Source organism: Anguilla rostrata, unplaced genomic scaffold (genome assembly GCF_018555375.3).
Source record: "Anguilla rostrata isolate EN2019 unplaced genomic scaffold, ASM1855537v3 scaf0934, whole genome shotgun sequence".
In the NCBI taxonomy this organism is placed as follows: domain Eukaryota; kingdom Metazoa; phylum Chordata; class Actinopteri; order Anguilliformes; family Anguillidae; genus Anguilla; species Anguilla rostrata.
In genome coordinates this window covers 12,034-29,060 of record NW_026986305.1, presented here as the reverse complement: position 1 = coordinate 29,060, position 17,027 = coordinate 12,034, and the positions used below count along the sequence as shown (strand labels likewise).

Here is a 17,027-nt window from a genome sequence, read left to right as displayed (position 1 = left end):
TGGTTTGCTTTCTGCATGCATCATCATTGTTCTGTGGCATTCTGTGACATCAAAAATAAATAAATGGTACTGTGCACAGTAAAAAAAGGCTAGTAGTACTGCTGTATTGTCATCTGTATAAAGAAGTGCATTCCAAATTAGTTTGTGATACTGTACAAAGTATCACAACAGTCCTCTACAACAAGCCGTCAATGGTAAACTAGATTTGTACAGCTACATTTTTCATGGCCATCGTGGCAATATTACTACAACGTAGTCACTAAAAGTGCTGTCTGATACATGGGGGGACTCTTAAGGATTTCCACTAGCCCAGCTGAAATGTTATTATCCCTGTTTTTAAATTCATAACATGTTTACTATTAAATCCCTTCATATTCAAAACATGCACATTCATTCTTGTTCTATGACCTGTAAAATTTCCATCAATAATACTACTCATAGAATAACAAAATGTCTTCATACAGTAAAGATCAAGGCTACATTGAGAAAACAAACTTGAGTGAAAGTGTTGGCCAAACAAGTTTAAAAGCGGCAAAAGGAAATAGGCTACAAGAGGCAGCATATGCAAAAAAATGTTTGATTTATTTGTATTAACAATTCATACATAGAATTAGCTCCAAGGGGCGCTGGAGCGGGGTCTAGCACATGCATAAAATTTATTCCGAAAAACTCTAGATAGTCGGCCTTTACACTTTTTCACAGGCCAGCCCAATAATTTGTTTCTGCCTACCCCACTGTAGCTTGCACATGAGTAAATAAAACAGAAATCGCTTCTAGGGTTATCTATTATTTTTTCTATTATCATATAGTCTGTGTGGCAGAAATACTTTTTGATCAGAATGCCAAAACATAATTTGTAGCTTATTTCATCCTGCTTCTGTTAATAAAATTATGAACAACAAATGGAGCATCGCGTAGTTCTGGCAGGCCACGAGAGTCAAGCGCTCCGGCTGAATCAGCTGATGGCTCAGCTGAGTGATGTTCGCCTATCACAGTACATTCACTAACAGGGCGGTCTACTTAAACAGCCTCCCTCTACTCATTTGGCTGCTCCTCCTGCATGCAAGCGCTGCACGTTGCTTCGTAAATCCCCTCCACCACCCCAGCTCCATCCCCATGCGTCAAGAATTTGCATTTCTCCATTCCTATGTGTTAAGAACTTTCTTTGCTGCCAGATCTGTTCTGTGTGTACCCCTCTAGGGGGGTTTGGCTGCTGGCCTCCCGGCCTTATCCACGCGGGCTGCGTGGTTGGCGGGAGAGCTCCAGAACAGAGCCATACCGCCAAACATAACTGTATTGCCTTTATTTTCAATAAAGTTCTACTTTGATGACAGTGGTCCTGACAGAAATATTTCTTTTTGGCATTTAGCATGACCAATGCAGATTATTCCCAACTGAACTTGTGGATCTCCTCTTTGATGTCAGGAGGAGAGGGCAGATATTTATGCTATTTTCCACACACTGCAGACGCAGGAAAGATTATGTGCTACCCACATTGTCAGAGGATAAAAAGGTCGTCATATTCTCAGTTTGCGCATCTGCAGGCACACAAGTAGGACTTGAACACCCCGTTGCAGGGTCATGCTTTTGCTTTTGGAACGAGCTTCTTTACAGCGTGAGACACCCGGAGGCCTTCATAATCTAATACTTTTATACTGATTGCTGAGTTTGATTCCTGGATACAAACTCAGGGCAGACTGTCTGATGGGACAGTGGTCTAGTTACTGGTTTTTAAGTAAAAGATTCTGCCTTTGAACCCCCCTCAAGGACATTTAATGTTGTTCATTTGCTTGTCATTGTAATCACTGCCTGAGGCAATATGTTAATAAATTTAAAATAAATAAAAGTTATTTTTGGCCTTTTATTTACAGTATGTAATATTGTCAATGTACAACAGTATTATGAAAGTGTAGATGCTCTAAATAAGAACATTGATCACTGTTAGATTTGCTATCTAAACTCATTTCAAAATTCTAATTGACACACAGTAGCAATGAAAGAAAACTCTTCCTGTGCTCACCTCTTTCCAATGAATCAGCGAGATCCTTCTGCTTCATGTTCCTCAGGATGTGGAGTGTGATCTTCAGAGACCCCTCACTGCCACAGGTCTCCACCAACTTCTCAACTATACACACAACCTCAGGATCCTCCTGCTCTCTCTCAGTGCATTCTGAGTAATCATCAACTTCATGACTGTCGAACAATTCATTAATAAACTTCATAATCTTAGCCAGCCAAGTAGGATCTTCAGGCAGGCTCTGATCTTCAAGACAGCATTCTGGGCAATCCTGACTCAGATGGCTCTGAAACAGTTTCAACTTCTCAAACTTCTTCAGCTTCATCAAAGTGCGCAGGAGAGACTGAAATAAACACACAAAGTATCAGTGTGAAATAAATACATGAAGAGGTGCACTGTATCAGTGTGAAATAAACATATGAAGAGGTGTGATGTATTGCTGTTCAATAAACACATGAAGAGGTGTGCTGTATCAGTGTGAAATATACACATGAAGTGTGCTGTGTCAGAGTGAAACAAACACATGAGGAGGTGTGCTGTATTAGTATGAAATAAACACATGAAGAGGTGTGCTGTATCAGTGTGAAATAAATACATGAAGAGGTGCACTGTATCAGTGTGAAATAAACATATGAAGAGGTGTGATGTATTGCTGTTCAATAAACACATGAAGAGGTGTGCTGTATCAGTGTGAAATATACACATGAAGTGTGCTGCGTCAGAGTGAAACAAACACATGAGGAGGTGTGCTGTATTAGTATGAAATAAACACATGAAGAGGTGTGCTGTATCAGTGTGAAATAAACACATGAAGAGGTGTGCTGTATCAGTGTGAAATAAACACATGAAGAGGTGCTGCGTCACAATAATAAATGAATACATGACAAATAAATGGGCCATAATACAAGTGAACCGTAACAAATGACTGCTCATAATAGTGAGTGTACCATCATGCAAGGGAAATGTCCCCATGGGGATAAAGAAGTATTCTATGTATTTATGTACAATATGTATTTTACATTCAGTATGTATTGTAAGTAGCAAATGTACAAGAACTTGTACATTTAGTAAAATGAAGTTGACAAGCAAGTATAAACATGTTTTCTGGAGGAATATGCTTCCTGTAGGTATTCACTAGCAGTTATGTACATTCATTTAAATGTGTTGCATGAGGCAATTAGAGGTATTCGACACTTTGATGTGACACAAAGATTAAATGAAATGGTAAGATTAAAATGGTAAGATTAAAAAACACAGGGCCAAGTGTAGATGGTATGTCATAATGCAGTCTATATGTTCGGTGAAAGACAGGGTAGATGTGGAAAAGCAATAGTTGAGAAGTAACAAACAATTATAAGTAAGCAAATGAGCACGTGTAAGACATGAAGAATTTGCTACAGGTGGGACTTGAGCCTGTGACTCAATGATCCATAGATCACGACATTTACCACTGAGCCACAAACTGATTTGCTGTTGATACAAGACATTTTATTTGGTAAAAAGTTATGTCCATTTTGCATGTATATGTGAGATTTTAATTTGCTTTTGCTGGTGTAGTTGAAGGATTGGCTGGTGTCTGTAAAATGTCCAATGGGGAGACATATTCTTTTTGGGTGTGGCAGTGTGTCCGCCTGAGAGGCGGAATGGTCGCGGCTGCACCGGCTGGTGGAGAGAGCACACGCACCTGGGCTGTGTTGGCAAATCAGCCCAGGTGCGTAAAGGTGTGCTGCTCTCTGCAGTTTGGGGCCAAGACCGGGAGTACACACCGAGAGCGCAATTATGAGTCTTGTTTTGTTTTATTTTAAGCACGAAAGTCAAGAAGGAAGTAAACCTCAGCTGGGATGCTGGAGGAGCTGGACCTGGCCGGGAAGGCGGGTCAGCTACGGGCGGTGCACGGAAAAGTGGTCACGCCGTTTTACTATCTTTTGTCTTCGATATTTTAGCTTGTTATTTTTGTTTATTGTTTTTGCCCAGAACCCGTGAGGGGGAAGGGGGAAGTGGTCCGTTAATTTGATTTCGTGTTCGTGTGTGTGCGCTCTCTCTCTCCATGTGACAGAAACGGTGTTCCCCGTTACTGTCACATTCTCCCTGCCTGGGGTGTCACGCTTGGTGTGTGACAGTGGGCTATGAGCATTGATGGATGGAAGAAGAAGAAGAAGAAAATGCAAAGTTTGGGCCTTTATTCTGTGGATGTGAAGTTGTTTATAAATTCTGTCTGTCGAAATAGGTTCAGAATGTACAGAATTTAATGTTTTTAAGGGCTAAGAGTCTGGCTGTTGCGGTTATTTCTGTGGGGAACCCAGAAAAGTGCCAAACTCTCGGTGCTGTATAGGTATGAGACATCCCCGCCTTTTTGAGAGAAAAAAAGGCGATCACACACCTGTTTATGGGGACACTTTGAGCGGGACTCGAGTGGCCACAGTGTCCTATAAAAAAAAGAAACTTCCAGTTAAACTCACCCTCTTACTGCAGCTCTAACTCACAGCACATGGAGACAGAGCTTCCAGTTAAACTCATCCTCTTACTGCAGCTCTAACTCACAGCACATGGAGACAGAGCTTCCAGCTAAACTCATCCTCTTACTGCAGCTCTAACTCACAGCACATGGAGACAGAGCTTCCAGTTAAACTCATCCTCTTACTGCAGCTCTAACTCACAGCACATGGAGACAGAGCTTCCAGTTAAACTCATCCTTTTACTGCAGCTCTAACTCACAGCACATGGAGACAGAGCTTCCAGTTAAACTCATCCTCTTACTGCAGCTTTAACTCACAGCACATGGAGACAGAGCATCAAGTTAAACTCATCCTCTTACTGCAGCTCTAACTCATAGCACATGGAGACAGAACTTCAGGTTAAACTCATCCTCTTACTGCAGCTCTAACTCACAGCACATGTGAATATGATGCAATACACCTCACCTACACCTGAATGTGATATAATATACCCACCTATATGTGACTGTGACTGTGTGTTTTAATAAAAACTGTCCACATAGTGAAGAAAACTGAAGAACAAATAAACAGTGGAGTCAATTTGAATCTGTTTAATTACCTTTGATCACCAGTGATGTCTCCTTTGAATCGGACTGGTTTATCCATTGAATGATCGCTCTTCATGGACAGACAGCTGGGTACAGGTGACCCAGCTCTCTCTGCCTGGACCCTGTGAATAAAACATGAAGACAGAGCTTCCAGTTAAACTCATCCTCTTGCTGCAGCTCTAACTCACAGCACATGGAGACAAAGCTTGTAGTTAAACTCATCCTCTTACTGCAGCTCTAACTCACAGCACATGGAGACAAAGCTTCCAGTTAAACTCATCCTCTTACTGCAGCTCTAACACACAGCACATGGAGACAGAGCATCCAGTTAAACTCATCCTCTTACTGCAGCTCTAACTCATAGCACATGGAGACAGAACTTCAGGTTAAACTCATCCTCTTACTGCAGCTCTAACTCACAGCACATGTGAATATGATGCAATACACCTCACCTACACCTGAATGTGATATAATATACCCACCTATATGTGACTGTGACTGTGTGTCTTAATAAAAACTGTCCACATAGTGAAGAAAATTAAAGAACAAATAAACAGTGGAGTCAATTTGAATCTGTTTAATTACCTTTGATCACCAGTGATGTCTCCTTTGAATCGGACTGGTTTATCCATTGAATGATCGCTCTTCATGGACAGACAGCTGGGTACAGGTGACCCAGCTCTCTCTGCCTGGACCCTGTGAATAAAACATGAAGACAGAGCTTCCAGTTAAACTCATCCTCTTACTGCAGCTCTAACTCACAGCACATGGAGACAGAGCTTCCAGTTAAACTCATCCTCTTACTGCAGCTCTAACTCACAGCACATGGAGACAGAGCATTCAGTTAAACTCATCCTCTTACTGCAGCTCTAACTCACAGCACATGGAGACAGAGCTTCCAGTTAAACTCATCCTCTTACTGCAGCTCTAACTCACAGCACATGGAGACAGAGCTTCCAGTTAAACTCATCCTCTTACTGCAGCTCTAACTCACAGCACATGGAGACAGAGCTTCCAGTTAAACTCATCCTCTTACTGCAGCTCTAACTCACAGCACATGGAGACAGAGCTTCCAGTTAAACTCATCCTCTTACTGCAGCTCAAACTCACAGCACATGGAGACAGAGCATCCAGTTAAACTCATCCTCTTACTGCAGCTCTAACTCATAGCACATGGAGACAGAACTTCAGGTTAAACTCATCCTCTTACTGCAGCTCTAACTCACAGCACATGTGAATATGATGCAATACACCTCACCTACACCTGAATGTGATATAATATACCCACCTATATGTGACTGTGACTGTGTGTTTTAATAAAAACTGTCCACATAGTGAAGAAAACTGAAGAACAAATAAACAGTGGAGTCAATTTGAATCTGTTTAATTACCTTTGATCACCAGTGATGTCTCCTTTGAATCGGACTGGTTTATCCATTGAATGATCGCTCTTCATGGACAGACAGCTGGGTACAGGTGACCCAGCTCTCTCTGCCTGGACCCTGTGAATAAAAAATGAAGACAGAGCTTCCAGTTAAACTCATCCTGTTACTGCAGCTCAAACTCACAGCACATGGAGACAGAACTTCAGGTTAAACTCATCCTCTTACTGCAGCTCTAACTCACAGCACATGTGAATATGATGCAATACACCTCACCTACACCTGAATGTGATATAATATACCCACCTATATGTGACTGTGACTGTGTGTCTTAATAAAAACTGTCCACATAGTGAAGAAAATTAAAGAACAAATAAACAGTGGAGTCAATTTGAATCTGTTTAATTACCTTTGATCACCAGTGATGTCTCCTTTGAATCGGACTGGTTTATCCATTGAATGATCGCTCTTCATGGACAGACAGCTGGGTACAGGTGATCCAGCTCTCTCTGCCTGGACCCTGTGAATAAAACATGAAGACAGAGCTTCCAGTTAAACTCATCCTCTTACTGCAGCTCTAACTCACAGCACATGGAGACAGAGCATCCAGTTAAACTCATCCTCTTACTGCAGCTCTAACACACAGCACATGGAGACAGAGCATCTAGTTAAACTCATCCTGTTACTGCAGCTCAAACTCACAGAAAATGGAGACAGAGCTTCCAGTTAAACTCATCCTCTTAATGCAGCTCTAACTCACATCACATGGAGACAGAGCATCTAGTTAAACTCATCCTCTTACTGCAGCTCTAACTTTCAGCACATGGAGACAGAGCATCCAGTTAAACTCATCCTCTTACTTCAGCTCTGACTCACAGCACATGTGAATATGATGCAATACACCTCACCTACACCTAAATGTGATATAATATACCCACCTATATGTGACTGTACAATAATACAGTGTGTCTTAATAAAAACTGTCCACATAGTGAAGAAAATTGAAGAACAAATAAACAGTGTAGTCAATTTGAACTGTTTAATTGCCTTTGATCACTAGTGATGTCTCCTCTGAATCGGACTGGTTTATCCATTGAATGATCGCTCTTCATGGACAGACAGCTGGGTACAGGTGACCCAGCTCTCTCTGCCTGGACCCTGTGAATAAAACATGGAGACAGAGCATCCAGTTAAACTCATCCTCTTACTTCAGCTCTGACTCACAGCACATGTGAATATGATGCAATACACCTCACCTACACCTAAATGTGATATAATATACCCACCTATATGTGACTGTACAATAATACAGTGTGTCTTAATAAAAACTGTCCACATAGTGAAGAAAATTGAAGAACAAATAAACAGTGTAGTCAATTTAAACTGTTTAATTGCCTTTGATCACTAGTGATGTCTCCTCTGAATCTGACTGGTTTATCCATTGAATGATCGCTCTTCATGGACAGACAGCTGGGTACAGGTGACCCAGCTCTCTCTGCCTGGACCCTGTGAATAAAACATGAAGACAGAGCTTCCAGTTAAACTCATCCTCTTAATGCAGCTCTAACTCACATATCACATTATATATCTGATTCATGCATTTATACCTCTTCCTCTCAGTGCTGAGTGTTCCTCCTTTGGTCTCTGGCTCCTCTGAGAGACTCATTTTAGAATCAGCGCCCCCTATCTAAGGAGACGGGAACACATCAGATCAGACTGAACCGCAAGTGGCTTCCAACCCAAATTAGCCTGTAAACACACAACATGAGAACACACTGAACACTCACATAGACACACAGAGACACACACACAATAAAGCATAGTTTTGACTGGAAGCAATGCAGAAATTAAATGGGCCCTGAGCGTGTACTATACAGACATCTCAAAAGGGGTAGTGTTACTCTTGATACGAAACTCGGGAGCGTGTCAAGAAAAACACCACAGCGCACTAGAAACAGTGTGCCGAGGCTTGATTAGTTTCCGCCATAAACACGTGATCAATGACGTCCGAAGCTTTATTCGGTACACACAACCATGTGACCGCTTTGGTAACTGACTCAAAGGAAGCAAGGCTTTGGAGCAGGTTTTGTGGTAGAGCAAGCAGTTCATGTCAGTCGTGAGCTAGTGAGTCACAGTGACTGCTTTAAGAATCCGAGACATTGTGCAGAGATGGAACCAGCCAGGAACAGAGAGCGGTCTGCAGTTTGGGAGCTTTTTAAAATGATATCAGCAACTAAGCTTTATCCTCCTGAGACCCAGGGGAAAAAAGGTTCAAAATGACATTTTTTCTATATTTTTTGTGTTATAATATATATAGTAATAAAATGTATAAAAATACAAACTAAATAAAATTTAAAAAACAAAATAAAAACAATCTGTTATTAATAATGCTAATAAGTAAAAAAGTGCAGTTTTACTTATTATGACAACAATTTTAAAAAATACACAGTAAATTTTTTACTCCGGAAAGACCACCAGGTCCAAGAACATGTAATCTCACATCCAAATTTATGACATTTGAAGACCATTATGTATTACAGACACAGAGACAATTAAGCTACCATGAAGGCTTGAAAATACAACTAGAGACGTCACATCTTCCACAGAGGACAGACATGGATGTCTTTGTCTCAGAAGGATGAGAGAAAATTATTATATGAATACATACAACAACAACCTTTTATTTCAATTACCTGTTCAATGTTGCATGAGCACCTCCTCTCCCCATTTAGTTATTACTCCAAAGTTTCAAGGTGGACACGACGCTGATGACTATGTTTTTTAAGTCTTTTATTGAATTTCTTTTAACCTTTAATATGATCTGCTGGTTTGGTAACCTAAATCGTAAGTGCAAGAGTAGACTGGCCAACATTGTAAAATTAGCTGGCAGGATCATCTGATACAGCTGACCCCTCCCAGCATTATCAGATAGGATCCCAGTCCATTCTGAGGGATTCCTAGCATCCCCTGTTCAATCAATTTGTATTACTTCAGACATATCTATGCAGATATACCCTGATCAGCCACAACATTAAAACCACCTACCTAATATTGTGTAGGTCCCCCTCGTGCTGCCAAAACAGCTCTGACCCGTCTCCACCTCTGAAGGTGTCCTCTGGTATATTTGTATTTCTGTATATATTTGTATCTACTGTACATTTGTATCTACTGTAAATTTGTATCTGATTGTGTTACTTTATTGTCTTTTATGCTGCAACAGTGCAAATTCCCCCCGGGGATCAATAAAGTACACTACTACTACTACTTATTACATTATTGGTTTTTATTACATAAAAAATTAGAAATGGACTACATTATTGGGAGTTATTACACTATTGGTAGTTTATTACATTATTAGTTGCTACAGGGCTATAAAAAGCCAAGATATTGTTAGAGGGTGAATTATTTCCACATGATTATAAAAACTCTCGACGGGTCAGAGCGGTTTTGGCGGCACGTGGGGGACCTACACAATATAAGGCAGGTGGTTTTAATGTTGTGGCTGATTGGTGTAGGCTCCCTATTTTAAAATAGGATTACAATGTTAAAAACAAACAGGTTTAAACAGTCTTTTATCCCAAGTGTCACTGGCTTTCTTAATAAGTTATAGTGATACGTTTTGCAATGATTTTAATGTTTATCTGTTGTCATAAATATAGTAATTGCTATTTATTACATACTATGCTGCAGTACAAACTGCCCCATGGGGACAATAAAGACTCTAACTAACACCAAACCTATATCCTTTAGGTTATATACCGGCACATTTATTCATAATACCCCCTCATTAATGCAAATAGGCTACTCCTAACAGCACATTATATGGCTGTAACTCAATATAGACATTACATTACAGGCATTTAGCAAACTCTCCTATCCAGAGCGACTTACACAACTTCTTTTTTGTCCCATATTTTTTTTACATTACATCCATACAGCTGGATATTTACTAAGTAAATCTTTACCTCAGCCAGCCATCTGCACGCCCTCAGTCCTCGCTCACTGCTGACGACTTTGCAACCTTCTTTGACGAGAAGATTGCAGTCATCCGCAACTCCTTCTGCACTCCACCTCACCCTATGCTCCCCTCCCCTTGTCTCTCCACTCCTCTGCTTACGGTCACTGGCTCCCAACTCCCCACCCCTCAACCTGTACTCTCCCCCTCCCTCACCATTTCCCCTTGTTTCTCCGACTTCTCTCCCCTCACCGATTCTGAGGTTTCACAACTCCTACTTTCCCATCGCCCCACAACCTGTGCCCTTGACCCCATTCCCTCACCACTCCTCCAGGCAATCTCACCCGAGATTCTCCCATTCATCACCTCCCTGGTTAACTCCTCCCTGACATCCGGCTGCTTCCCGTCAACCTTCAAGAAGGCCCTCATCTCCCCCTCCTGAAAAAGACTACACTAGACCCCTCCATCATTGGGAACTACAGACCGGTATCTCTCCTTCCATTTCTGTCAAAAACCATTGAACGTGCTGCATCAAATCAACTCTCTGTGTTTCTTTCACAGAATGAGCTCCTCGATCCCCATCAGTCTGGATTCAGACCAGGCCACTCGACAGAGACCGCACTCCTCTCTGTCAACGAAGCTCTCCACGCAGCCCGAGCAGCCTCCCTCTCCTCCGTCTTATTACTTCTGGACCTATCGGCAGCCTTCGACACAGTCGACCACCCCACCCTCCTGTCCTCCCTATCTGCAATGGGGATCTGTGGCACAGTCCTCAATTGGATTGAGTCTTACCTCTCAGATCGCTCCTTCCAGGTAGCCTGGGCTGGTAAAGTATCTGCGCCACACCCCCTCACCACCGGAGTCCCACAGGGCTCGGTCCTTGGTCCTCTCCTCTTCTCTCTCTACACCCAGTCCCTTGGCCCTGTCATCACAGCTCATGGTATGTCTTACCATTGCTATGCTGATGACACACAACTGTTTCTCTCCTTCCACCCTCTGACACACAGGTCTCAGCCCGCATCACTGCCTGCCTGAGTGATATTCAGAGCTGGATGGTCCGCCACCATCTCAAGCTCAATCCAGGTAAGACAGAGCTCATTTATATTCCGGCTCTTAACTCCCCTCTCTCTGATCTCTCTATCTCCCTAGGTAATACCATCCTCACACCATCACCCTCAACTAGAAACCTTGGCGTGGTGATGGACAACAGACTGTCCCTCACCGAGCACATTTCAGCAGTGACACGTTCATGCAGGTTCTTCCTGTATAACATCCGGAGGATCCGCCCCTTCCTCACAACTTACTCGACCCAACTCCTCGTCCAGGCAGTGGTCCTGTCCCGCCTGGACTACTGTAACTCCCTGCTTGCTGGCCTCCCAGCATCATCTATCAGACCCCTGCAACTCATCCAGAACGCAGCAGCGCGTCTGGTCTTCAACCTCCCCAGACATTCCCACGTTACCCCCCTGCTCACCACCCTCCACTGGCTCCCGTGATGGCTCGCATCAAATTTAAAACATTAGTGCTTGCCTTCAAAGCAGCCAGGGGTCAGCCCCTCCCTATCTACGTCAACTCATCAGACCCTACACCCCAGCTAGACCTCTCCGTTCTGCTGCCACATGTCGCCTGGTCCCTGCCCCGGCTCGCACCAGCACCCGGTCACGCCTCCTGTCTGTTCTAGCCCCATGGTGGTGGAATGACCTTCCTGTGCAAGTCAGAACAGCAGAGACCCTGGCCGTCTTCAAACGTAGACTGAAGACTCACCTCTTCAAGCTACATCTCACCTCATCACCCCCCACTACCCTCTAACATCCATTAAACCTCAACTGAGTAACCACGCGTCATGTTATTTTCATGTAACTAGGTTCATCTACAACTAGGTGGGTGGGGGGTGGGAATTTATATATATTTAAAAAAAAAAAAAAAAAAAAAAAAAAAAGGGGGTACAATTCACACTTTTTGCAAAGTTATACCTATTGTAGCTCTCTTGCAGGAATGTTGTAAAGCGCTTGTCTCTGAGTTTTGTAATGCACTTGTTGTAAGTCGCTCTGGATAAGAGCGTCTGCTAAGAACCTATAATGTAATGTAATGTAAGTAATGCAGGTTAGGTACCTTGCTCAAGGGTACTACGGCAGTGTCCTACCTGGGACTCAAACTTGTGATTTATAGGTTACAAGGCCAACTCCTTACCTATTAGAATGGGCAAGATGTGTGATCTAAGCGACTTTGACTGTGCCAGATGGATGGTGCCAGATTTGGTGGTTCCAGCATCACAGAAAATTCCTCCTGGGATTTTCATGCAGTACAGTCTCTAGAGTTTACAGAGAATGGTGTGATAAACAAAAAACATTGTTAATGAGAGATCAGAGGAGAATGGGCAGACTAGTTCAAGCTAACAGAAAGGCCACAAATGAAATAACAGCTATGCCTGGCCAAAGAGCTCTAATGTCATCTCTCAGGACCACAGTAGATGAGACAAAGAAGACCATTTAGATTCTTGAAACTGTCGATTACTCCCAGTAAAACCATTTTTCCTGAAGCCATTCCAAATAGCCTTTTGCCATGGAGGTAGCATCTAATTTTGGAGCATCTAACGCAGCAATTAATAGAAACTTGGTGACCCCCCGATGCAACCAAGTTCTGTAATTCTCCAACTGTGGCCACTGGATATTTCTTTGCTCCTTTGCTCACTGTGCATTGGCTAAGATCATTAGCGCCCTGTACTGGGCAGGTTTAACACTACTCCAGGGGAGTGAAATTATTCATATTTGGTCTCACAGTAGTAAGTCGTATATTTCTTTATTTAGTTTTTGACCCATTTCCTTATTTTTGAAGGTCAACAACCATTTTTTTCTTCATTTGTGAGTTTGCTGCTTTTGATGAAAAATAGATTTTGTTAGCGTGTTGCCTCAGTTTTATACTCCAGTGAAGCAGCAAGCCATGGAAGAGGACAACACAGTTCCTTAGGCCTGAGATCAGCTTATATACATGCTGGTGTAAAGTTCACTCTTAGATTTTATGTTTAACAATCTTTAAGGGTGCCAATAATTGTGACCCCTATAAAGTCAGTATCTGAGATGCATGTATTTTGCTTGTAGGCGTGTACGATATGCTAGTGACAATTTATAGCCCACAATTTATATATACTGATATCCCTGTTATTGCGTTTCATGTAAAATTTTAAAACATTTGGCAACGTTAACTACCCATGCTTCCAGTCAGTGTTTCGACCGCACATTTACCCATAAACAACCCCCCTTACATACACGAACATGCGCGTCAGAAATCTTCTTGGAAAACATCCAAAAACGACCCAAATCAAAAATTCACGACAGTAGATCATTATTTCTTCTTAAGTAGCCCAATTTTATCCCCAAAAAGTAATTGTATCATGCGTTCTCCGTTTCTAAGTAGTTGTAATTCGATTCGAAATCGCTGCAGGACAATTCATGTTGTATTTTAATTTCAACTTCAATCCAACTCAGGCAAAATGTAAATTCGTTTTGACGTGTGGCTTTGAAATCAGACGCTTTCGTGATTTTAAGTAGACCTACATGCACAGCTACATGCTGCTACCTTGTGGTTCACACAAGAAACGGCATCTTAATGCAACTATAACTGCAGTAAGTTCTTTTCGGTTCTTGCTACTATTAAAGTAGTTGAATTTATTATCATTGAAACTTGTACGAATTCAATAGAACATAATTAATTGGTAAGGACGTGGCTACTAGGTCTTTGTGAATTGAAACTAGTCAGAGTTGGGTAACAAATATGCAAATGAATATCCTAAGCATATTTTAGCATGCTCCTGTATACGGAAACTAATGTCTCGTTTCAAATAATAGAAGACCAACTATGAAAGCTCCAGGCTACGTGGATTAACTACCGACCACCGACTTTAACATGGCAGACATCAAGTTAATTTGTCTTAATCCAAACTGTGAATACAGAGCAAAAATAACATTTTGACTTCACAATCCGCACAGTTAAAATGTTCGGTCTGTTTTTTTTTACAGTAGCAGATGTCATAATGTAGCCGACAACAGGCATGTGACTTCCGTCATATCCAAATAGGTCAAATTATCATGAAATACCAAATTAATGCTAAAATAAAGGTTAAACTTTTAAAAAGTCATTTGAAAGGGTATTTTTCATTTTTGGTCCCAAATGGGGAATTTGAAAAAAACATTACTCCTCGTCTACTCCTCGGGCGCCATTTTATTACCTGTTTTATTTCACGAAATTAAGCGTTATTGCGATCATAGTTGCAGATTCCTATTCCTCCAAACACCCCTTCTCATCTAGCTTCTATTCTCCCCATCCCACTCCAAAACAGACTACTTACTCCGTTATTTTATCCAGTTTTATTCCTTTTTTACTGCATCCTCTTTGTCCTCCGTCTTCAAAATGACGTTTGAATTTGAAACAGTTTCACTTTCTCTTTTGACCTTTTTTTTTTTTTTTTTTTACTTTTTTACTGGTTCAAGCAAGTCTTTTTATTTTTATTTATTGGATTCATTCATTGTAGTCAATTAGTTACCCAGAAAAGACTAATTTTGCCAAATTGTAACGTCTACATGTAGGCTACGAAGCCTATTGAACAATTCTACACTTCCGTTGGGACTTAAATTGTTCCAATATATTGGTACCATCTGTAGGCTAAACCCGCAAATAAGCCTGTTCGAGTGTAGCGAACATCCGCGTCACTGTAAAAAATGTTCTTTTTCAAGGTTCACAATATGACGATGGACAGAAAATAAAAAATAATAATAATAAACCATCAGTCTCCCTCAGTGTCCCTGACACAATCACTGACGCATTCACTTCCTCATGACCAGTTATATCCGTATATGTGCTTATGTTTGTGGCGGGTAGTTTCTGTTATCACGAGGCTATTTGTTATCTCTATTCTTAACTGTCTGTCTGTTCTTGTTTGTAAATTTAGGTCTAAGGTTTGTTATTATGTACGTTTTGATATGTGGCATCTCCAATCGTTCACTGTTAGTTTTCTTTTTAAGTCAATTTGTAAGGTTACTTGTCATTTGTTGTTTGTATGTTTTTCATCATATCTGTGGGGGGGGGGGTGGGGTGGTTAGGGTTTTTTGGGTTAGGGAAATTTTGATTCAGTGCAAACAGCTGCAGTTTATTTGTAATACAACGTTTACTCAATGGATAATCAACTGAGTTTCCAAATTGATGAATACATCAACATAATTATGAACAATGATTTGTCAAAAAAGGCCTTTAAAATATGGCTAGTTATAATGAAATATAATGACCAAGCACAAAATATCATCAGCTGACATGGTATCAGTGAGCTGTCACCAAAAGAATACATACTGGCCTGTAACTGCATGATTGTACATAGTGTATCTGTGGCTATTATTTGATGTTACAGTGGACAGAGTTACACGTGTGAAATCAGATCTCATGATCAGATTCAATGAGAAAGAATACTAGGAGAAGCCATTTATGATTCAGTGGCCCTTAAATCTTTGTGACAAGGGAGGGGGTGTATTTATAGACCATTTTATTTGTCTATTCTTGTATCTGAATCTGATCACAGAAATCTGATTTCAATAGTGCATAATGTGGTCATTGTGACCATATACTCCTAATAAAGAAAGAATTACACAATTCTGTCTGCAGACGTTAAAAAGCCAACACTGAATCTATAATTGAAGACAGCATAGAGGGTCCCTTCAGAATAAAAAACATCAGTGTCCATGTTCTTGCTCACAAGTGAAAACATGCAACCATTTATGATGTCTACAACAACAACAATTTGATGACACTCGTAGTGCAGCAGTAATGCACAAAAAGCCAAACTTTATGCTGACCCAGAGAAAGCTTGTGTAATCCATCTAGTGACAAGCTATTACAAGGCTAACTCTCAGAACTATTGCTTACTTTTTATGCAGATTCAATTATGTTTGCCAAGGACCAAACATGAGATTACAGTTCGGACCAGGAGGCGCCCATGAGTCAACAGTTTAGTGAACTTCCAGTACCATCTAGTGGCTATTTAGAGGAACTACAATATTATTTTTACAACAGTGTTCTAGAACTCCACAGGTGTTCTCATGTCTTAATAATTGCAGTAGATGTGACTGTAAACTAAAATGTTTTGCAAATAATGAAATGTTTGATTGATCAGAAAAACAGTTTTCATGTCTGTATGAGCGCACATAGTGAATCACTGCCCATTCTTTCATTGCTCCACCTCAGTTCCTGTAGATTCAGTGGGAAACCTGCAGTGATTAATGCATTTCAGATTGTGTTCTGCAGTGTACAGCTGCTTGGAGGCTTATGGTAGTGAAGGGAAGTGTATGTTTCTGTATTTCTGTATGCACTCCTGGCCCCTTCTGCCTAGACCTGCAGCCTTGTCCCAGTCTACACATTTCTAGTTACCATGGTGATGAGGGAGAAGAGCGATGGAGAGCTACGGGGAGGATGGGGTGCAGCTCAGGGCCGTCCTGAGTGCACTCCTGAGAGAACCCGAAAAGCTCTAGCACCCACTATTTGGATATACCGCCCCCGCCCCAGGTGCTATACTGTGCTGTTATGTTGTGTGCTGTGAGGCCTAATTACTGATGTAACAAATATGTGTGATCACAGACAGAGCCTCTG

General features: G+C 41.4%; 1 protein-coding gene across 11 annotated transcripts in view; it reads right to left on the bottom strand.

Annotated features, from left to right (window-relative positions):
• Positions 1-15,215, bottom strand: part of LOC135246809 (NACHT, LRR and PYD domains-containing protein 12-like) — a 140,719-nt gene extending 125,504 nt beyond the window's left edge. For 4 of the 11 annotated variants that reach the window (XM_064320080.1, XM_064320077.1, XM_064320086.1 and 1 more), the window contains exons 1-3: positions 14,743-15,214; positions 12,588-12,708; positions 8,050-8,191 (exon numbers count right to left, since the gene is read on the bottom strand). In XM_064320080.1, the coding sequence (XP_064176150.1) occupies positions 8,050-8,108 (59 nt within the window). In that variant the 5' untranslated portion in view covers positions 8,109-8,191; positions 12,588-12,708; positions 14,743-15,214. Of the gene's footprint in view, positions 1-2,020; positions 2,361-4,397; positions 4,444-5,071; positions 5,183-5,645; positions 5,757-6,451; positions 6,563-6,851; positions 6,963-8,049; positions 8,192-12,587; positions 12,709-14,742 lie in introns of those variants that run through there. The other 7 variants (XM_064320078.1, XM_064320085.1, XM_064320076.1 and 4 more) reach the window with 6 other exon arrangements.
• Between the last annotated feature and the right edge of the window lie 1,812 nt (positions 15,216-17,027).